The following is a 24473-nucleotide window of genomic DNA, read 5'->3' on the forward strand; positions in this document are numbered from 1 at the left end:
ACAAATCATCCAATATCCAGATGGGTTTTTATACACTCCTTAAATATGTCCCAACCTTTCCAACAGCAGTTGGAACCAAGCATAAGCCAACTGTATTGTCTACACTCACTGGCTGTGGCTTTTCAGAATTTCAGGCATAGAGTCTCTTCTATCCCAGATGCCAAGGACTGAGCCACTTTTATGCACTGCATGTCCCCAGGAGAACATAATTTAGGAGTTTTCCCGCTGACCTCTCCCATTGCTTTCTAAGCCCCAAGAGAATACATTTCCAATCAGTATGGAGAAAACTACTCTCCATTTTTCAAGCCCCAAATTGTTTAATTCCTTTTAAGAAGCTAAATTAATGTATTCAGTGCTGGGAAAGAAGTTAAACTAATAACACTTTATTGGGTGTTATTAAAAACTTCTAGCCCCAATGGTATCCCTAAATGGTTTTCTGTAGTTTGCTGTCAGAATGATTTGAAGCTGTTAAAGAAACAGCTCTCAGTGTTTCTGTTTGTCAAGGAGAGAGACTCTATAGGAGTTTGCATAAACTCAACCCAGCTGAAACACAGCAAGAGTTCATGCATACAACTTTGACAAGGCTTTTGTGAGCGACAAAGTGCTGTCCCCAATATTGCACTGCAACCTGGCTCAGCTTGAGCTTGGATGAAGAGGGCACTGGGAGAAAACACCTTACAGCGCCCTGGCAAGAAAGTGCAACATTTCTGAATAGGAGACAGCTGCTGATACTTCCAGCCTCACCTTGGCAGCTAAGGATGCTGCTCTCCATTGAAAGTCCCCTACTCTCTCTCACACACACATACACACATTTCAAACGATGTTTTACAGTGTCATTATAGATGCCATTCTCATTCTACAGCTAGCTGTTCCACCGGGCCCCCTCTCTTCTTTCTCTTTAGAAAAGTCATTATGTCTGAATTGGAAAACAGCCCATTTCTTCCCCATTTCCAAGGATATTAATCTGTTTTACTGGTATTTCATTGGCAGGCCTGTGCAAGTGTTCTGAATACTTGCATAATTTGCTCAGCTGCCTTTTTCCCAAAGGGACTGGGTTATAAGTGATTCCATTTTTTATTGTAATATTATGGGGACATGTTGGATTTCATCTTATTTCAGCTTCTTTTCTCCCATTCTAAGAGGGAGCACATTTTAGTATTTAGAAGATGGTAAGACTGAGGGCTGGAGGGGGGGGGGAGAGAGAGAGATTTATACCTATTATTATACTACTGGCACAGGGGACATACACCCTATGTAAATTTCACCATTTGCCCACCTTTCATTATCTTTTTTTAGTCTTACATAGAGAATAGCAGTGTTGCATGAAGCATTTTATTTTATTCATCACCCCCATCAACCAACCAACCAAGTAAACAAACAAGCAACAAAGTTCAATCTTGACTATGTCTGTTTGAAACAAATCAACTTCAAACTATGATTTATGAAGCTGGCTTGTTTCAGCAAACCGTAGCTAATATTAACCTCAGTTACATGCAAACCCTTTCAGTTAACCAAAATTGAAAGCAAAACCTTTTGAACTTCTCCACATGGCCATGTTGGAGGAGAGGGAGTATACAAGCTCAGGTGGAAGTCCAAGCTCATTTCCATTCATAATAAGTTATGACTTACTATGATGTTTGAATGCCACCATGGTGCAAAACATGACGTGAAAAGCCTCCGCATAATACTGTTCTTGCCTGATTTTGTCCTTTATGTTTAAGATGCCATTCCATTAAATAGATAAAATTACTACTTACAGTTTCCAATCTTTAGGGCCACATTCCACCCAATTTTTACAGTGTATGTTGCATAATAGGTTCCCCAAAGAACTTGAAACTCCACTGCAGTGTGAGATTTACAGACACACAATGTATGACTTCTTGAAGTTCTATTTTGTGGCTCACATCTGTTAGGGAATTGTTAATGTCTCACAAATGTTTAGAAGATGAACCCGTGGAACTTTGATCAGAACTAAAGATGCCTAGTGGGAGAGATGTTCCTATCTATCTGTTCTGGGCCCCTTGAAAGCATTGTCATGCACACAAAACCTCTTGGGACCTATGTGCCATGTTGTGTATTTTGGATGATGCATTAATCTCTGATGAAGAACGTGACCTACTTATTGCAGACAAGCCATGGAAGTAGCATGACATCTGAGACATCAGGTGTGTCTTAGTAACCCAAAAGACTTGAAGCTACACAAAATCAGAATGATGTGAGTGGGAAGGGCATTAAAGAGTGGGAAAGAAGCAATGTTGGCACAAAATATTGGGAACTGCATAAGGTTACAGTTAAATGGAAATGAGTGCCAGCTCCAGAAGCAAAATATGGGGGAAGCTATTTGATTGGGGGCAGCTGTGAGGACTCATTCTGTGCTCATATTTCCTTAGTTCTGTTAATTTGTTTGTTGGTTTTTGTGTCCTCTTTCTACTCTTTGAACCATCTCTGGGATTGTGCAGCTGCTCCATCAACATGTCAGGGACAGATGGTCCCATTCCTGCTGGATGTGGCATTAGGGCAAACCAAGATTTCCTGGAACAGGCAGCTGACCTCTTTTTTAATTATTGGCATAGAAGATTGCAGTTTCTTCGTTTTGGCTTGACACCAGTGGCACCATGTCATTGAATTAGAGAATAACTTCCCTGGATAAAGGGGAAAGCAAGACATGGGTAGAAGGTACCTTGAAATGAGGAGGATCATGGGAGGAAAGGTAGCCTGTTCTGCAAAATACATTATTTTTTAAAAGTATTTTAGGTCCTCTAGTTTTTAGCCTTCCACCTAATAGTTTTTTTGGGGTTCAGGAGGTGGGAGGAGGAAAATGCATGCTTACTAGAAATAGATAAGCAGATGCACAGGAGATGATCTTGAAACATTTGAGGGTATATCCTGCGCAGCTCCAAATTTTCGTCTAACTGTGGCTGCTAGAAAATTTCTGCCTCCTCCTCCTTCTTTATTATCATATTCATAGAGGAATTTTGATATACACAGTAAACAAAATAAAATAAAATATTTGAGCAGAAGAGTTAGACTACATTTTTTAAATGCCAGAAGAACATATAGAATGCATTTTTAATGCTTGGCAAAATGCCGTAAATAAAAAACATTTGAAATGAGAAAAGCGCAATCCATACGTGAGTGCAGAAATGTTGGAGAAACTGCAGGAGGCAGCTGGAGAGAACCCTGCTAGATTGTGTGGCTAGTCAAAGCTTGGTTGTTGTTGTTAAAATTTGTGTACTGCCCTATACCTGCAGATTCCAGGGCGGTTACAACATAAATTCACAATATAAAAACACAAATGCATAATAAAAACAAAAACAACCCAATACCCGCCCCCCCAACAAATCTTAAAAGGGCATTGGATGTCAATCAGCCAAAGCCTGGATAAAGAGGAAAGTTTTTGCCTGGCACCTAAGGTTATAATGAATGTGCAAGGTGAATTTCCCTGGGGAGAGCATTCCACAAATGGGGAGCCACTGCACAAAATTCTCATTCTCATGTTGCCACCCACTCAACCTCCTGCACCAGAGGCACACAAAAAGGGTCTCAGAAGATGATCTCAGGGTTTGGGTAGGTTCATATGGAAAGAGGCGGCCCTTGAGGTATTGTGGTCCTGAACCATTTAAGGCTTTATAGGTCAAAACCAGCACTTTGATTTGGGCCCTGAAACTAATTGGTAGCCAGTGCAGTCAGACTAGGATCGGTGTAACAGGTTCAAACCATCTTGCTCCAGTGAGCAACCTGGCCACTGATTTCTCCATCAGCTGAAGTTTCTGAACCATCTTCAGAGGCAGCCCTACATGTAATGCATTGAAGTAATCTAACCTTGAGGTTACTAGAGCATAGACAACAGTAGTTAGGCTATCCCTGTCCAAATAGGGGTGCAGCTGGGCCACCAGCCAAAGCTGATGGAAGGCACTCCGGGCCACTGAGGCCACCTGAGCCTCGGGTGACAGCAAAGGATCCAGGAGTACTCACACGCTACATACCCTCTCCTTTAGAGGAAGTGCAACCCCATAAAGAACAGGCATTAGGTCTAGGGAACCACCCACTAACAGGCTTATCTGGATTGAGCTTCAGTTTGTTGGTTCTCACTCAGTCCATTATTGAAGCCAGACACTGGTCCAGCACTTCCACTGCTTCACCTGCAGATGATAAGGAGAAATAGAGCTGAGTTTCATCAGTATTTTGCTGACAACATACGCCAAACCTCCTGCTAACCACACCCAGCTGTTTCATGTAATGTTAAACAGCATAGGATATAGGGTTGAACCCTGTGGTAAATCAGCAGAATCCCTAATCTGTCCTGATTGATCAATGCCAGGAATACACACTCTAGATTCCCTTCCAACTGAACAGATAGCCTGGAGAGAGGGGGAGAGAGAGGGAGAGAGAGAATCTCTATAGACCACAGCAACTCCCTCTCCCCGAGCCTTGAGTCTGGCCTGTTGCTGCACTGAGTACCCAGGTGGGCACAGGTGGGTGAGACCAACTCCACCCTGTTCACCCACCCAGGTTTCAGTGATACATGCCAGATCAGCCTCCTCATCCATAAGGAGTGAGTGAGGGAGGTCTTTCTACAAGCCGACCTGGTATTCTTCAAGAGCAGCTGCAGACCCAAGGGCTGGCTGATATGGCAACCACAGTTTCCTAAGTTGGAGGAGGGGCTGCCACACAACAGACACTAACTCTCTGTGTCATGTACCCCTTACCCAGCCTGCCCCAACTCTCCAACCTTGAACCACCGTAATTGAGGCACCCCCTGCTTTCCCCCACTCCAAGCACATCCTACAAAGAGCCTTTACAAAATAAGGTTAAAACAGTTAAAACTATTAAAACAATTAAAAGCAAATTAAATCAGTCAGAACAATTGGGGACATAACAGCAAACCCCAACCTAAGGTTCCTCTGGCTGTCTCAACTTCCAAGGCTGCAGTTAACTTCCAGGGTCCCATGCAATAGACGGCAGGGGGCAGGCCCCACAGGACTCACACCAAGTGCTGTAATAAAGAGGGAAATGTCTTGACCTTACACTCCTTCAGTGTGCCATTAGTGCACTGGGTGCATAGCTTGAGCTTTCTTGGTGGCAAGCAGACCCCCCCTGCCCTCCCAGACTACTGAAGCAATCAGATTCTCAGTCTCCTGTGATTTCTAAAGTTTTGAGTAATGATAAAAGTGTCCTTCATTTCTCATAATATACTGCATTATATACAAACACTGGGATGGCTGCTGATCTTCTAACATGGTTGTTAAACAGAAATATAAGGCTAACGGTTGGGATTGGAGACGCAGGGGCGGATGGATATAAGGTTGAGAGAGAACTCCTGCTCAGTCCAAATGATTAATCCTCCATGAATTTATTACATATGTCTCAGTTAAACTTGGCAATAAGCTTCTGTTTCATTGCAGTAAGCAAGTGTCTGAGAGCTGTGGGCTGGAGCAAAGGACACCAGTGGGCTGGGCTGGGAGTTTGTCCTTGCAGAACAACAGCTTGAAATACGATGCCAATTAAAGCAAGGCCAGTGTTTTTACAACCCTCCTACATGTTATAGATGCTAGAAGAGCATTGCTGAATTTGTTAGTGAGAGAGGCTGATAGGAAGGTGTGCAGCCAGTGGTGTAGTGTGGGTGAGACTGTGTGGGGCCCTGACCCCAGGCATATTTTTTTGAAGGGATTCAACCAGACACCCCCACAACGGGCTCCCTCATCAAGGCCAGAACTGTGGATAGGGAAGGTGTGCTGATGGACATCTGCAGTGGCAGAGATGGCAAATACACCCCAAGAAAAGCACTTTAGGCACATGCCTGCAAAGCCTATTACACCTGGATCAAAGCATTGTTCTAGAGCAGCTTTCTCCAGCCTACAACCAGGTGTTGTTGGGCTACAGCTCCCATCATTATCAGCCAGGATGGGGAAACTTATGCTAAATATCAAATGATCAGCACTATTCTGTCCTACTATGGGAGGACTGGAATATTAATGCACTTTGTAAAGGTTAGTGGATATTTCTCAGAACTCTGTAGTAATGTTAGAATTGTGTTGTCTCATCAAGTTTTTGTTTGTTTCTAAAATGTATACCTCCCCACTTTCAGTGGCAATTAGCTTAATACCCAAATCCATAAATAAAGTGATAGTAGCACATTGAAAATGACAAAACAGTAAAGGATAGAAAATTAATAACTGACTATTAAGGGCTTAAGAGTTTCCGAAGCTTTTAGGAATATGGTCTGATGGTTGGTCCATCAGTGTTCTTATCACTGACTGGCAGTGACTCTCCTGAGTTCAGGTAGAGGACATTCACAGTCTAGCAGGAGATGCCAGGCATCAAACCTGGGATCTTTTTGCATGCAAAGGAGATGCTGTACCACTGCAGTACGCTCCTTTACCTTAAGTCTTTTAAAAGTCATGCAAAACAGAAATGAGCTTGCCTGGTGCTAGAATTTACAGTGAAGGAGGCACCAGCTAGATTCCACAGGTGGGGCCCCACCACCAAAAAGGCATTCTCCCTGGCTGGCACCTACCCTGATTCAAAGAGTGAGACTTCCCTGATAATATCCTCAATATATGTCAATGTGCAGGCAGTGCAAGACTTGGGGTTTTTCATTAAAACACTTTTTTTCCAAGAAGGGGAGTTTTCCAAGAAACCAACCAGTGCTTTTTAGTGTGTGTGTGGGGGGGGGGGAGATCTGATAAACTTAAATATAAGGGCCTGCCTTTGCTGCACATTGTAATAAGAAGCTGTACAAGCATGGGTAGCAAGTTGCTACTGTCTTCCATATGAGCTTCGTCACCCAAGACCCTGGCTCCCCTACCCCCTCAGAGATCTTGAGGATAGATAAGTCTGGGTTCTTGAATCACCACAGGAATGCAGCCAGCAAGCTCTAGGTGCAGCACCGCAACTTTCATTATTCCAGACTCCTGGCCATGCTGTCTGGGACTGGTAAAAATTCAAGCCCAACCTGGAGGGCAACACATTGGTTGTCCTGAGACTGAATGAGAGAATGAGGCCTCTGTTTTCTCTGTTCTTGAGGATGCACCATTAACCTCGTACTTGAATGTCTCCTCAAACCAGCTGCAACCTGAGAGGACCTTTCTGCACACCAAGCTCTTTTGGAGCCACATGAGATATCCTGGTTGTGCTGGAAAGCACACCTGTATGACCCTGTTAACTGTTGAGCGGTCTTCTTCTAGGATACCTGAAGGCCTTTTCTTTGCTGCACACGGACCTACTTATCGCTGCAAAAATACTTAAATCTTCAGCTTCCTCTAGGCTGGTGCTGGAACACACATTCGGCCTGATGTATTAAGCCCTACTGGGAGCTGTCCATGGTCCTGATAGTCTTGCACTCTGACTTACATGTTGATGGGCCTCACACCATTTTAGGCCTCTCTCTTGCTATGTAAAAATATACTTGAAGGGTATATGTGTCTGAGATTAAGTGAGTTTGGAGGCAGGTGTTAGAACAAATTGTGCCATAAAAATTTTTTTAAAAAAGAAAAGTAGTAAAAACGTTATTTCTCCCTTATGAGTGATTGGAGTGTAGCCTGGCCTTCTCTAATGAGAGGCTGTAATTGCCCTGAGGTTTTATATGCATCATGCATGACTATGAAATGCTAAATTAATGACAGAACAGTGAAAAAGCCCAGGTTTGGTGTTGCTAAACAATGAGGTAGAAGCAGCTGATCACTGGCCAGTAAGTTATATTTGAATGGATCACTGACTAGCTGCCTGATGGTGATGGGCAGGCTTAGTGAAGAGAAGGCCTTAAACCCAGTTAATGATAGAAATATTGGCTGTTGTGGAAAGCTGGACCTAAAAGACTAGGAAGGTATGCTGCTAAGATCCAGCCACATTGGTTTTGTATCTTGTGTCCAGGATGGCAAAGTACTAAATAAGCCATGACTTCATTTAGTTCGTGAACACCATGCCATGATTGGTGTGCAGATGGATTTTAAGTGTTCCATCTGAAGATTGTTTATCTCTTTTCTCCACAACTGTCTCCACCATGATGCTCTCAAAATTTGATGCAGCTATTACCCGCTTTCCCTTAATTTTCTTCTTGATCTCTGCAGACAGAAAGGCTGGGCTTGGAACAACTTTGGTTGCGTTAATTAAATGTGTTGCTTGAAACTGTTTGTTTTGACAAACTCAATCTCTCTGTCTTTCACCTTTAGAGGTGACCCAGTGTTATGTTTGTTTTTTCAGGTGTTTACACCTGTGAGTGTCAAGTTCTCCCTTCCCCCACCAATCCCTCTGAAACAGTTGCTTGTTACATCTCAGAACTAAACAACCTCCAGTACATGATTGCTACAACTGTGTGCTGAAGACTGCAAATTGCACAGTAATTCACTCAGTATAAAAGATTAGCTTCCTGTTTGTTGACTTGGTTCATTGGCTTGTCATCCCATTTAGCATGTAAGAAATAAAAAAAGTATTTATCTTTTGAATTAAAAAAGTTTACTGCTATAAAATCCCCCCTTTTCTTTCTTTACACTGTAGCTTAATCCCACAGTACAGAGCAAATTAGATCACATTAATGCTTTGGATAGCATTCAGGTTTGATTATTGCAGTAACTTTAATGTGGGTCTGCTCTTGAATACAGAACCTTCAGCTGGTTCAATTTTGTACTTTACATATTTATTATTGTATTTGTAATCAGCACTATCATAGAAGTATATCAAGGCAGTACACAACATGCAAAGCCATAATAATATGAGTGAATGCACCCATGAAAGCATCATTAAAAACACCAATACATCCTGGAAGGTTATAAAGACAAAATAATATTACTAAAGTCTATCTAAAAATGCAGTGGTTGCAATGTTGTTAAGGATAATTTACTGTAGGGAATCACCTCTCACCAATATTGGGAGACCTGCAAATCTCCAGCTGTGAGATCCTGACTGGAACCAGTACCAATGGAGCTTGCATTTGGCACCAAATTTAAAAGGTACTGAATGCAAGCCATACTTGCCAAGCAGTGCATTTTAAAGTTTCCTGGTTGTTCCTTTGCAGCCATGTCTTCACCTGTCCCACACTTGATGTAATATATCTCATTACATGGGATAGCTGAGCATGACTTTTGGAAGACAGTCTTGAAGGCCAGGAGCTAAGACAAATAGAAGGCAGAAGCCTGGTATTGCAGGAATCACTACTAAATTGGAATGGTAGGAACATGTCACATAGTGTGTGGACTTCTAGAACCTTAAGTGAGAAAAATCTTTGGTTGTTTTTTTTTTAAAATAAAATATCAGAAAATAATTTTGCAGACAGTAAATAAGCTAAAGGAAACAAAAGAAAACAACATTTTATTTAAGTTGCTTTTGAAAGTGCAATTACATATATATATTGAAGGATATTAAAGGAGCGGGGAGAAGAATGGGGTGGAGAAGAAAAGGAAATGCTGCCAAGTATTTTGGGCTCTAAAGATATTTAACAAGGGAAAAGAACAAAGTCTGGGGCTGTTTCATCCGATTTTACTTGGCGGGGGGAACCTACACACATTTTTTAAAGTCAAAATTTCAAGCCTTTATTGTAGAAGCTTTAAACAGGCTCACTGAACTTTGATGAAGACCTCTGGATGAGGCATTTGAACTTCTGAAGCTGCTGTAGGCAGCTATGCTTTGATATAAATGTGGGACTAGAGAGAGGGAGGGGACGGAATAATAAAACAAACAATGACTATGTCTCTCTGTGAACTCTTATACAACTAAGAATCAGTTATGCTGGAGGCTGTGCATCCACCCAATTTCTTTGAAGAAGAAGCCTTTTTGCTATCTACCACACCCAAAATATTTTTTCCTGTGCTGGCCATCACTTGGTCTGTTGGTGGCCTAGGCACAATCTGCCACTGGTACTTTGCTACCGAAAGCAATTATAATCAGGTCTGTACTTCTGAATGACACTCATTGTTTTGAAATATACATTATTGGATACCCTACATATTTTATCCATGGGCACCTTTTCTTATTGGCTAGAAACTGAAATATAAGAAGGTAAGTGGGGGACTGTCACATCTGCAATGAAGTTTGAAGATTTGCAGATAGTCTTCTTATTGCATAAAATGTTTGTAGTCTACAGAAGGGAATTGTGGGAGAAAATTGAGCCTACTAGCTCATTTAGATAATCTTCAGAGGTCCTGGTTTGGACAATCTCCTGTTTGCCATGTTGCTGTGACTAGTGGATGCACAAGGCAGGTTCTTCTGTGATGGCATCTCGGTAATGAAACTTATTCCTTACCATATGTGCACATAATGCTAAACCAACATATGTTGTTTGTTTAAACCATAATATGCACATTCTGGTGCACTCTGCTCAAGCATTCCCCTTTCACTCCTCAGTTATATCCAAACAGGAAACCAAGGACAAATGCATCACAGTTTGTGGTGAGAGAAACAAACCATGAATGCCAGCTCAGATGTCATGCCAATTCACATGGTTTGTTGCACCAGAATAGAAAAGAAGAGGAACAAAACAGATTCATACTTGTACACTTTATGGTTTAAAGAAACCACACACCTTGTATTAGCATTATATGTGAACACCAGCATTGTGTTGTGGGTATATTGTACTAAGCCAGGGCTTCAAATCTGTGCTCAGCCATGAAGTTCACTGGGTGACCTTAGGCCAGCCACACAACATTTTCAGCATAACCTACCTCACAGTGTTGTTGTGAGAATAAAATAGGGGGGGGGGGATGACCTTGTATGTCATTGAGCTCCTTGTGGGCAATGTGGGATATAAATGCAAGCGAGCAAGCAGCAGATTAAAGTCAATTAAGACCCTATTATTTCAGAGAGCGTTTGGGATAATAGGCAACTCCTTACATTCTGTCCTTTTTCATCTCTGGTGTACTGTCGATGCTGTGCCCCTTGGATAGTGACATGGGATGTAAAATATTTTAAATAAAACAAATTAACCCGCATTTGAGCTGGCTATTCCATCTGCAGGAACTAGCCTGCTCATTCAAAAGCAGAAGTTTGTGGGAGTGGGTGGGGGTTGGCTTCTGAAAAGTTTATGAAATAAAACACCATTATTTTTTTTAAAGTCCTAGGTTTCTGCCATAAAACTTCAAGGTAATTGGAGGTCTGGGCCAGTGTTAACCATCTCAATTAGTTCCTTTGTTTTCGTCTCTTAAAGTTTGCCTGGCTTCTCAAGCTGTTCCAAAATCCTTTCCTAGTTTTTAGTGGTTTCCATGACGTAATTATTTTTGCAAAATGTGGCGTTATGGCAATATCTCTCCCTTGCCCCAGCCACCTCTGATCTCTGCAGCAAAATTGTGAAAACAGCCTTATAATCAATGTAATTGGAAATCAGAGTTAATGAGAACCTTGGCATTCACGAAATCCCCAAAGTGATGCTGGGCTTCAGACGCTAGATAAGAAAATGATTGGGCTCAACTGAAAATCGATTTGCCTCATTAGAAGATGCCTACTCCCACCAGTCCATGTGGGAAAGACACTTTAACCCCCCTCCCACTAAGGTAAGACAACCTGTTGGCCCACAAATGGACATTTTCTAGGCTAGTGGTTCCCAATTAGGGGTCCGGGGACCCCTGGGAGTCTGCGGAACACACTCGGGGGGGGGGGCATGGTATCATCCCCTGCCAGGGATTCACTTATCTTGTTAATTGCACAGTGAATTAAATCCCTCCCCCCCCCCCCCCACTAAATCATTTTTGTGTTTTAATATCACAAATTTTATGGTCTGTTTTTAGTATTTCTAAAATCCTTTGCTTATTAGGGCCTACCCTACATTTTATTGCTTTGCACAGGTAACTACCATAGAGTTATCAAAATTTTCAAAAGTAAGGGGTCCGTGGCTTGGCTTTTGAAAAATACAAGGTCCTCAGTAATTAGCTAATTGGGAACCACTGTTCTAGGCAATAGTGTTCTATAATGAGATATAATAGCAGCTCCCATTATTTTGTGAACTCTTTTATGTTCTTTGTTCATTAATTTCCACCTACAAACAATTTCCAACTCTGTATGGAGTTCAGGGTTTGCAAAAGTTCCAGTTTCTGGCCAATGTTATTACTAAAGATCTTTCTAAGACCTGTCACCCTGCCTGGTTGCTGCATCTCTGAGCAAGTGTGCATAGAAGTTACAAACTACAGATACCTTTACCACTTGATATCCCCTGAAAACAGATAGAAAGCAGCTTTCTAGTTTTGCACATGTGGGGAATGCTTCTTAGCTTCTACTAAATTGGGAGCTGCCAGTTGTCACTCTTTTGTTCCTGTTCTATCTGCAAAGCAGGGAATGGTCTGTGGGAGAAGAACACACACCAACTCAGACAACCGGTCTACCATCTCACTATTATCTACAGTGGCAGTAGCACTCCATGCACAAGGAATGTTCAGAGGCTCATTATTTATTTATTTGATCTTCCTAGGATCATGTTGTTTGGGATCTACAGTCTGGTTGCTGACTTATTATCAAACTAACATTTGCTCTGCTTTCTGTGGTTACCGCTTGCACTTGCAGGGAGCAGTTTTGTTGTCAGTGAAGGAAGTTATTTGGACATCTCTGACTGGCTGAACCCGGCAAAGCTCTCTCTTTATTATCAAATCAATGCCACGTCGCCTTGGGTGAGGGATCTCTGTGGACAGAGGACTACAGATGCATGCGAGCAGCTGTGTGATCAGGAGACTGGTAAGTAGAAACATGGTTGGGGTTATGGTATGAACCATAGCTGTCAACTTCCCCCTTTTTTTAAAGGGAAATTCCCTTATTCTGAATAGGATTCCTTGCAAGAAAAGGGAAAAGTTGATAGCTATGGTATGAACCACAAGAGACTGTATAAAAAGGAGGAAAGACATTAATTTGAGAACTACTGCAATAAGAAGGGCTTGTGGTTTCTGCAACCCTCTTTTCTTCTGTCTGGTCTAGGGAAATCTTCCTAGGCTTCTGACATTTTGTCTTCTATTCACAAGTGCTATGAATCACGTAAAATATGTTTTTATTGAAAGATTTTCATGCATAACACATAACATTTCTGTTTTCAGTTCACATAGTTCTGTCTACAGATCAGTTACATTTGGTGTGATACATTGCTGTCATAGGCATTGTGAGGGTGGGGGAGAGATGTAGGGAGAGAGAGATGGGAGAAAGAAGTGGAGGCAACACTTTCCCTTCTTTTGCATAGTGTATGTGGGTGGGGGGTTGTGTCAGCATCACATGGATATGTTCTTCATCTATTCATTTATTAGTTTTCATTGATGGTAAGAGATTGGGGAGCCCAGGGTATAGTTGGTTGCATTCAGTTGATTGCACTGAGTTTTGTTCGTGTGTGTACTATGAATCACTGTTGTGGACACCTTGTCCTTCACTTGGTGATATATTTGCAAACCTACAGGGTCCCCTACAAGCAGTGAATAAGGGGGGGGGGCGTTTGGACGACATCTAAATTTCCTAGTTGGAAGCTCTGGACAGATTCACTTCGCTTTGAAGACAGGTTGGGAACAGCCCATGCAAAGAGGACTTTGAATTGTCAGTTTCCCCCGATGAATTCTGAAAAAGCTGCCATGGATGCTTCCTTAATGAAGATGCTGGTTTAGATGTTGCACTGGCAGAGTGGAAACTTCTTTCCCCAACTCACAACACTTTTAGCTTAAAGACCTGCTTAATGGACACATGGGTCCTTATCACTTGACAGTCTTTCCACAGTCCTGGGTGTATGGTGTCTTCATGGTAGAGGCCTGTACAATTGTACAAAGACTTAATTTAAATTGTACAAAGGCTTGTTCAGGAACACCATGGGATGAACGCACGATAAAACAGCTCTTGTGCCATTGCTGTAATGTCCAAAGCACACTTGAGTAGAAAGGCAAGCTGTCTTAGTTCTGGTAAAGCTTCTTGTGTCTTGAGTCTTAAAAAGCAGTGCTAAAAACTAAATAGATAGAGCTGGAGACTTTACTTGGCTTATCCTGCTCCCCATAGTGTAACTTGTCCTTTCTCTCCTAGCCCCACAAGGAGATCCTCTGGAGTAGGATTATAGGGGAGGTGGGGGGTGGAGAGGAAGGGAGCTCTTTTTGCATGAGCAGGACACCACTTGTGCAATGCTGAATTGAACCTTGGGGGGGGGGTGATTTGGTTTTAACCAATTAAAAGTGAATCTACTTTTAAGTGAACTGGAAGCCTTGATCAAGCAGGGTTCAAGTGGACAGTTACAAACCCCGTCCAGATGCGGAAAGGTCAGAGCCTGAGGAGGCAGGGCTGGCATGTGCAGCCACACCCCTCCCCATATGGTTTCACTTCTGTAATGCCTGCTTATTGTGGTATTTATTCTGTTTATTGTTTATGGTTGTAAGCTGTGCTGCCCTGAGTGGTGTATTCGCACCAGAAGGGTGGGATACATTAGTGTTGCTAATAATAAGCATGTAAATAATGTTGGTATGTAAACAAAATTACAAAGAGCAGCTGGGAAGAAGTCTAAATGGGAAAACAACCCACTTTAAACTTGAACCACTACTGCTGATGCAATTATCCAATAGGGCCATTCCCCAAAGACAGCTTTGTGCTGCCCAAGAGAATAAGGGGAGCCCCTTGCTCAGTGGTTTTTCATGTTTTATAATGGGTGCTGTTATCAAATGGGGCAGCCACAAAGAGATCCAAAGATGACTGGTTCAGGTCTCACCACCTTTGTGGCAGAAGACACCAAACAGCCTTATCACAGGCTTAACAATTTCTGATTTCCTTTGGATAGCCGATTAAGAAATTGTTCCTCTGACATTCAGTTAATAGCTTGTAGGCTATTGGGAGAGGATCAATCAATCTGTAGCTTTCTTTGCATGCTTATAGATCTTGGAGACCTTTGTGGCTTCATTCTTTTAGGCAAGCAATAGTGCAGATAGAGGGAACACATTTGTTCATTTTACTGGTGCTCCTTTGGGCTCCTGGCTGTGCAAATGGCACTCTGGGCTGCCGGCAGCAATCTGGTTCATGGACTGCGGTGGCTTGCATATTGAAACACAGAAGCACTGCTTGGTTTGCAGATCTTGGATGGCAATGAAGAAAAGAGGTCAGGATGCATGCAGAGGGATGGATTTCATGACCAATAGCAAATTTTGGCCTCATGCCATGATTCCTTGGGGAAAATTAACATTGCATCATGATGGTTTGGGAATGATCTAAAGGGGCCTTGCTGAATTCATAGAGCATATCCTTGCTACAGACACAAATTTGTCCCTTCCAAACACATCTGCAGCTTGTAGCCTCTTCCAAGTCTCTGACACAGAAAATTGTGTGTGACATCATCCAAACAGCAGTATCTGCTGGGATCTGGAGGGTTTGTTTTTGAGTTGCTTGTCCTCAACCAAAACAGTAGCAAAAAAGCACAGAGGAGTTGGCAGGTCCAGGGGGTTGTGTCCATACCATTTTCATCAGAGGTAAGGGTAATCACATCTTGTGAAGAGTTGGCTACACCTATACAATGTCACCAGTTGCTATAAAAGTTTGGGAGCAGGGAAACAGAAGCAGCTGCCAGCCAGGCCTGTGTTGCCCTTTCTGAGAGGCGACAGCTTTTCAGGGCAAAGCTCTTTACCATCACTGGCTCTCCCAGGGTTGGGTAACACCTTTAAGTCCAAGGTCTGTCATTTCTTCCCAGCAGCCTTCCAAGGGCCATGCTCCAGTGGTGGGCAGTCACAGAGGCAAAAGTGTGTGAGGCAGTGTATATAAATTATGCCTTTGCAGAGTAGGCTATTTTCTACACACAAACACACTTTCCTGTCCTCCAGAAAGGCAAATAAGACACACCCTTGGGAGTTCAAGGACACGTTATAGCCAGGCAAAATCCATCAACTTGTGAAGCAGGCCTAGTGAGTGGTGTGGTCAGGGAAGAGGGCTGTGTGACCTGTGGAGAAGGAGAGGCGTGGAAGGGTACATTTGGCCCCTGTGCCTGAGGCTCCCAACACGTGTGCTATTTGATCCTTCTGACTGGCAATGCCAGGATGGACATGGAACTTTATGCATGTAATCCTAATGTGTTCTACATTCAAGCTGCTTATAGTGTGGACCAGGCCAAACATTTCCATAGCCCTTTAGACATGTCTAAAGGTGCTTATGTCCCCTTCGAAAGAAGCACAAATATGTTTTGAGATTACAAAGTTTATTATTTCTGAGCCTTTCTGGTATCTGAACAAAACAATTAAGTCCTGTCATTGTGTGTGTGTGTGTGTCTGTCTGTCTGTGTGTTTAAGAGATGCTGCTTTGACCACTGACCTTCAGTGTATCTGATGGGAATGCATGTTGCTTTAACTGAGTTTGGCTTTGGGTTTTGTATAATGCAAGAAGGAAAACTCTGCCATCAGAGATCCATTAATCTCCAGGCAGAATGTTGAAATTGTGTTACAGCTTGCCATCTTTAGTTTGCTGAAATGAAGTTTCCCATAAAATGAAGCCTGGAGCAAAAGCTTTAGCTGTGGGTATTAGAAGCACTAATTTTATTGTTTTTTCAGGTTTATAGAGCTTCAGTTTCAGCTGTCATGGAATAAAGAAATACAAAGGTGTTTGGGCCTTTTCCCCCTTTCTTTGTTTAGGGAAGGGGGAGAGATGCTTGAGTGGGGCATGATGGAAAAGTACAACATTATATATGGTATGAAGTGGACATAAGGGAGCTTAGTACATTTATGGATTGGGGTAAGAGGTTCATCAACAGGCATCAGCCATTGTGGCGCAGTGGAGTACCTCATGGTCCAAGGCAGTCTGTCTCTGAATACCAGTCGCTAGGGGGTAAAATAGCAATGTCTGACTGCTGCTTTTGTGCCCTGTGTACCAGCTTCCCTGAGGCATCTGTTTGGCCATAGCAGGAAGCAGAGGTGCATCTTTGGTCTAACAGTCTTATGCTATATTTCTTTGCCACCTATCCTGCTGCTTATCCAAAATGTTTAAACCCTAAAGCATCATTGAAAGTTTGCTGCTGCTGTTAAATCCATTCAGTACAAAACAGTGAAACATATTGCATTAACACAGTGTCCATAACACACACTGTTGTTGTTGTTAGTGCAATGAATCCACTTTTAAGAAGAAACAGATTTTATTTGTTCAGGAAAGTAACAGGGAAATGTGTAGAAAACTGTGGGGTGAACAATGTCTTGACAGGAAGGCATATACGGTAAATCCCCTGCAAGCAAATTGGTATGAATTCCTGTTGCTGAATACCTCCCCACAATCAAACCAGAGCAATTGCACAATAAATAAGCTTTGTGCAAGTAAATCAGAATGAATACTACACTAAGCAGGCCCTCTAGGGGAGCCCCAAGTCAGCCCCTCACAGAAAGGCATTCCATAGACAGGACACCACCACTGGGGGAAAACGTTTTTCTGGCAGAGAAAGGTGTGGACAAGGTCCTTCAATGAAGATCTTAAGGCCTGAATGGGAACAGATAACCACGGGTGCTCTTTACCTTTATCTAAAGGTAAAGGTACCCGTGATGGGACGCGGGTGGCGCTGTGGGTAAAAGCCTCAGCGCCTAGGGCTTGCCGATCGAAAGGTCAGCGGTTCGAATCCCCGCGGCGGGGTGCGCTCCCGTCGCTCGGTCCCAGCGCCTGCCAACCTAGCAGTTCGAAAGCACCCCTGGGGGCAAGTAGATAAATAGGGACCGCTTACCGGCGGGAAGGTAAACTGCGTTTCCGTGTGCTGCGCTGGCTCGCCAGATGCAGCTTTGTCACGCTGGCCACGTGACCCGGAAGTGTCTCCGGACAGCGCTGGCCCCCGGCCTCTTGAGTGAGATGGGCGCACAACCCTAGAGTCTGGCAAGACTGGCCCGTACAGGCAGGGGTACCTTTACCTTTACCTTTAAAGGTACCCGTCCAGTCACGGATGACTCTGGGGTTGCGGCACTCATCTCGCTCTTTATGCCGAGGGAGCCGGCGTTTGTCCGCAGACAGCTTCCGGGTCATGTGGCCAGCATGACTTAGCCACTTCTGGTGAAGCAGAGCAGTGCATGGAAACTCCGTTTACCTTCCCGCCGGAGTAGTACCTATTTATCTACTTGTACTTTGATGTGCTTTTGAACTGCTATGTGGGCAGGAGCTGGGACTGAGCAACGGATTCGAACCAACCTTTAGACCACAGTGCCACCCATGTCCCCGTTCAATTAATCTGGTCCACAGCAATTTATGATTTATTTATTTTTAAAATAATATTTTATTGAGTTTTACAACAAAAACTTAGAACAACAATAAACAAACAACCTCACAACAACAACAGAAAGGAAAAGAAAGGGAAAAAACAGAAATATAGATACTACAACACACAAACACAAAACAGCAAAATACAACAAAGAAAATAAACATATTAAAAACAATTTTTGTCTCCTTATATTCTTTACATTAACTTATTTCTCCGACTTCCCCAGACCTTCCTTCTCTGTATTCCAAATCAAATATTCTGTCTGCAAATTCTGTCCCTTTATCATATTTTAATTTTCTAATACTCTTAAAGTCTAATAGGTAGTTGCATTTCCTTAAGTCTGACAAAATATTGAATCTTTCTCTAATCACTTTTTCCCAAATACCCATTCACCCTCAATCCGATGTCATCAAACGTTCATTATCTTATAATGTCCTTCTTGTGCACCTGTTGGTTGACCATACCCAGGAGAAAGGCTTCTGGTTTCTTCGGGAATGTATATTTAAACACTTTTTTCAACTCATTATATATCATCTCCCAGAATGCCTTTATCCTTGGGCATGTCCACCAAAGGTGAAAGAATGTACCTTCAACCTTTTGACATTTCCAGCATTTATTATCAGGTAAGTGATAGATTTTTGCAAGCTTGACTGGTGTCATGTACTACCTGTATATCATTTTCATAATATTCTCTCTCAAAGCATTAGATGCCGTAAATTTCATACCAGTGGTCCATAACTTTTCCCAGTCAGCGAACATTATGTTATGACCCAAGTCTTGGGCCCACTTAACCATCACTGATTTCACTTCCTCATCTTGTGTATTCCATTTCAACAGCAAGTTATACATTCTTGACAGAATCTTAGTTTTGGGTTCTAACAGTTCTGTTTCCTATTTTGATTTTTCCACCTGGAAACCAATTTTTCTATCCATTTTAAAAGCCTCCATTATTTGATGATAATGAAGCCAATCTCGGACCTTGCTTTTTAATTTATCAAAACTCTGTAGTTTCAATTTATCACCATCTTGCTCTAAAATCTCCCAATATTTTGGCCAATTGGCCTCCATATTGAGTTTTTTTAGTGCTTTTGCTTCCATTGGAGACAACCACCTTGGAGTCTTGTTTTCAAGCAAATCTTTATACCTCATCCAAACTTTAAACAATGCATTTCTGACAATGTGGATTTTAAACATTTTATGCACTTTGACCTTGTCATACCATAGATATGCATGCCAACCAAAAACATTATTAAATCCTTCTAAGTCCAACATGTCAGTGTTTTCAAGAAGTAGCCATTCTTTTAACCAGCAAAAAGCTGCTGCTTCATAGTAAAGTTTCAGATCTGGCAGGGCAAAGCCCCCTCTTTCCTTAACATCAGTTAATATTTTAAATTTTATCCTTGGCTTTTTGCCCTGCCAGACAAATCTAGATATATCCTTTTGCCACTTCCTGAAACAGTCAGTTTTGTCTATAATCTGCAACGTCTGAAATAGAAACAACATTCTTGGCAATACATTCATCTTTATCACAGCAATACGACCCATTAACGAGAGTTTCAAATTAGACCATGTTTCTAGATCTTTCTTTATCTCCGACCAACATTTATCGTAATTATCTTTATATAAGTTCCCATTTTTAGCAGACATGGTAATTCCCAAGTATTTCACTTTTTTCACTACTGTCAATCCTGTCTCATTCTGAAACCTTTCTTTCTCAATTTCTGTTAAATTCTTTGTCAAAACCTTAGTTTTAACTTTGTTTAATTTGAACCCTGCCAATCGACCAAACTCTTGAATCAATTCTAAGACTCTTTTTACACTGGATTCTGGCTCCTGCAATGTCAAAACTAAATCATCTGCAAATGCTCTTAATTTATATTGTTTAGATCCGACCTGTATCCCTCTAACCAATTGGTCCTTTCTAACCATATTCAGCAACACCTCCAGGACTGATATAAAAAGCAAAGGGGAAATTGGACAACCTTGTCGTGTACCTTTCTCTATTCTGAACTCCTCAGTTATTACATTATTTACAATTAGTTTAGCTTTTTGTTCAGAATAGATTTTGATTTTTAAGGTTAAAACCAGCACTTTGATTGGCCTTGGAGTGGAACGTAGTGCAAGTGACAAAGCGCTGTACTAACTGGTGCCTATCAGTAGCCTGTGTGCTCTATTTTGAAACAGCTGAAGATTCCAGTCTCTTTTTTCACACAAAAGACCTTGCCGTAAACCTCAGTCTTCAGTGGGAGTGTACCTCTGAGTACCATTTGAGGGATGACATAGTAGGGACAGACGTGTTAGCTTGCAGTAAATATTCAGTGTAACCAGCTGTCGGGCTCATTATACAGGTCTGTGGAGATAGAAAACTGTGGTTGCTTATAATTGGAGGTGAGTTTCGAACTATTAAAAGTACCACCTTTTTGTTATCAGAAAACGAACATTTTATTATTTGGCCGCATTAAGCTAAATAAGGTAATGTGCATATATTTGATTATATATGAGTCCTACCCAGCCCTATATTTGCAAGGCAATTTCAGACAGATGTTTGGGAGTACATTCAGTGACAGAGGGTGTGCAAATGCCGCCTGGGGCAGGCGTGTAGGGTGCTCCCTTGGGGGAGGCAGGGCACGGAGTGACTCGTAATCTGGGGAACCGGGTTCGCGTCTCCGCTCCTCCCCATGCAGCTGCTGGGTGACCTTGGGCTAGACACACTTCTCTGAAGTCTCTCAGCCCCACTCACCTCACAGAGTGTTTGTTGTGGGGGAGGAAGGGAATGTTAGCCGCTTTGAGACTCCTTAAAGGGAGTGAAAGGCGGGATATCAAATCCAAACTCTTCTTCTTCTTCCGGCGGGAAGGTAAATGGCATTTCCGTGCACTGCTCTGGTTCGCCAGAAACAGCTTAGTCATGCTGGCCACATGACCCAGAAGCTGTACGCCGGCTCCCTCGGTCAATAAAGCGAGATGAGCGCCACAACCCCAGAGTTGGCCACGACTGGACCTAATGGTCGGGGGTCCCTTTACCTTTATATGGAAAGGGATGTTGGAGGCAAAGCTCTCCTAGGAAGAGAAATAGAATTTGTTGCTATCTCCACGTCTATTTGCCGGGTTTTTACCATTCTTCTTACAGGCAGAAATCCAGCAGGCGGGGAGGATGTGAGTTATTGAAATTAATGTGCATTGCTAACTCAGATCCAGAAATTTCATTGGGTCCACTCTGCGGGTGCGACCAACACTGGAAACAACAAAATGACTTTGAAGTCATTTCTGCACCAAGTAATTTTTAGCCTCCTAATTATTCCCCACCCCCTCAACTTGTCCCATATTTTTGCCTGACCTGTTCCTTATTTTACCCAACCAAAGGTGTCAACCCTTCCCTGTGCACACTATAGGAGCTAAAGCCTAAAACAACTCTGCAGGGAGTGTGGTAGGGAGGCTGAAGCAAAAGACCGTGGAGCCAAAAATTATCTGACATCAGGACAAAGGTCCCCTTTCTTTGCCGTTACACTTTCACAACCCCTTTTTTAAAATGCTGCATAATTACAGAACACATATTTGTTATGCAATAAGAGTGAGGAATTAATGATCCAGGCTGTAAGAAACTTGCATGCTAAGCACTGTACGAAGAAAATGACTTATTAATGCTTCTTTCCACTTGTGTTCAAGTTCCTACAAAAAAAAGAGAGAGCATTAAATGTGGGCCATCCCTTTAAGTTCCCCCTCCCCACCCCAGGAAAGAACACTTCCTCCCAAGTAGGGAACAGCCAACCCTTCCTCGGTCCACCCCCCCACTTTCTTTTTGGAAAGGTTACAATTTGAAACCTTGCATCATGAATCACAAAGTTAGCGGCTTCTGGCAGATCATAAATCAGGCCTCTGGAGTCGCTAGGACAAATCCCAGGACATTTAATCTTTAATATTAGACATGTTTAAGACGGTGAATATTTTATGAAGGTGCTGTTGCAATTTAGCACATCATTAGCTCCTCTTATTTTCCCCTCCCCTCCTTTACAGGACTTTTTCCCCCCCAGAGTGAAAGAAAAGAAAAGAAAGATGTCCAACAGACGAACCCATTTCACTTATCTTTGGCAACAAAAGATGCTTACCTAATCCCAGTGAGAGATTTTAAGGAACCTGATGATCATAAGAGCAAGTTTGTAAGACTGTATTACAGTGGTGCCTCTGGTTACAAATTTAATTCATTCTGGAGGTCCGTTCTTAACCTGAAACTGTTCTTAACCTGAGGTACCACTTTAGCTAATGGGGCCTCCCGCTGCTGCCACCGCATGTTTTCTGTTCTCCTCTGAGGTAAAGTTCTTGACCTGAGGCACTACTTGCGGGTTAATGGAGTCTGTAACCCGAAGTACCACTGTACTTCCTTAGTGGAAGCAGCTTTCAATCTCTTCATCTTCCTTGTTTAGCTAGGTGAGGGGAGGCATTTGCATACCTTCCACTATTTCTCAAATGAAAACAAGTTCAAGACTGGTACAGCTCAGTTCTGATGCCGGTTGTGCCTGTCCCTGCCACCACTACCCATAGCCTGGAGGTTCTGTTCCACCTGCTGCGCTCAGTAGCATTTACTTACTCTGCAGTATTGATATAATCTACTCTGCCCTGTTTCCCACTGATTTAAAGCCCAATAAAGGTGTTTGCTCTTTTGGCTAAAGAAAGATACATTTGATAAGCATGGTTGCCTACAATCTGTTGGTGACAGTTGAAAATACATTCTGGAAATTGCAGTACATTGAAGTTTAGGCTGGGCATTGTCCAGCACTGCATTGTTTTTTGGGCTGATGACTATGCATGCACATTCATGTACACTAGAGATAGGATGCATGCCTCCTGCTTGTGGGCTTTCATCAGGGCATTTGGTTGGCCACTGTGACAAGAGGATGCTGGGCTACTAGGAGAGGCCTTTGGTCTGATCCAGCAGCACTCTTCCTGTGTGCACTTGAGATACAATGCATTCATTTCCCAGGTCTGCCATCTAATAGTTAGGGGCTATGGCTTTGGAGCTGAAATCTGGACAGTTTCCTTTTATGGTTGTTGGTTGGACTTCTTCTAAGGCTGGGGGTGGGGTTGTCAAAGTAGACCTAAGTGACCTCTCATAACTAGGAGGGCCTTTTACCAGCTTTGTCTGGTAGGCCTGCGGTAGTCATACAGTGGTACTTCGGGTTACAGACGCTTCAGGTTACTGACACTTCAGGTTACAGACTCCGCTAACCCAGAAATAGTACCTCGGGTTAAGAACTTTGCTTCAGGATGAGAACAGAAATCGTGCAGGGTTAAGAACAGACCTCCAGAACAAATTAAGTTCTTAACCCGAGGTACCACTGTATCTGGATTGGGATCACTTTGCCATTTGTATGCAATGCACTTTATATGGGGACTGCAACAGCTGGATTGTTGATGGGGCAGGTGGCTAACAGACTTCTGCAGCTGTTTAACTTTATTAGCCAGTCATTTTAATTATTATATGTATTGTGGTTATTTTTCTAATGGTACAGTATTTTTTTGCCCTGCCCTACTATTTTCTGATATTTATTCATTTATTGAATTGAAATTTCTGCTGAAGGAGCCCAGAGTGGCAAACATGTCCACAGTTAAAAAGGAGAAAGAATTCTAAGACAGTTAAAGCGGTATATGACATTTTAAAATATGACAGTATAAAAATACTTTTATAAACAAATAAATATATCTGAGGAATGGCAACTCACACTAACAAAATATTGACAAGGTATCTTCCAAAAGATAAACCAGGGATAGTCATCAAATTGGAGCTGTCCCTGATAAATCGGAATAGCTGGAGCTACTGGAACATATGTGATGGGGAGTTATGCAAAGAGGCCCTCAATCTTCTTTATGCCAACTGTGCTTAAAACTTGCCCTAGCTTGGTGCTTTGTCAACAGAAAATGTCATCTGAAGGGGAAAGGAGAAGAAAAATCAACACAGGCTTTTAACGGCTCCTGGATGAACAAATCCAATTAATCTTTTATTATATATTTTTGCCAGCGCTTGCTTGGGGATATGTATTTCTGTGAAACAAAGGATCAATCTAAGCCATCTAAGAATGGTGTGCCACATGGCAGCTGACTGCTTGCCCCAGGTGTGGGTCATCTGTTCCCACATCTTGCCAAACGGGAAGGGAAGCTTTAGTCCTTTCTCTTCCCCCCTATGCAAGAAAGTTGCATATGAACTGATATTTAATATAAAAACTATATTTATTAGTATATGGAATACACATTTGGTTTCTCTTCTTTTCTCCCCTTCTCATATTAAGGCTGTGTTTCAGAATGTTAGAATGTGTATTGGGTTTCTCTTTAGGAGAAAGGACATGGCTCATTG

The 24473-nt window shown here is 42.5% G+C and overlaps 1 protein-coding gene across 2 annotated transcripts in view; it reads left to right on the top strand.

The window, feature by feature from the left end:
- Nucleotides 1-24473, top strand: part of ASTN2 (astrotactin 2) — a 656733-nt gene that overhangs the window by 329736 nt on the left and 302524 nt on the right. For both annotated transcript variants that reach the window (XM_083422898.1, XM_083422897.1), the window contains exon 7: nucleotides 12484-12651. In XM_083422898.1, coding sequence (XP_083279024.1) covers nucleotides 12484-12651 — 168 coding nt within the window. The remainder of the gene's footprint in view (nucleotides 1-12483; nucleotides 12652-24473) is intronic.

Source organism: Podarcis tiliguerta, assembly GCF_965153285.1.
Source record: "Podarcis tiliguerta genome assembly, chromosome: Z".
Taxonomy (NCBI): domain Eukaryota; kingdom Metazoa; phylum Chordata; class Lepidosauria; order Squamata; family Lacertidae; genus Podarcis; species Podarcis tiliguerta.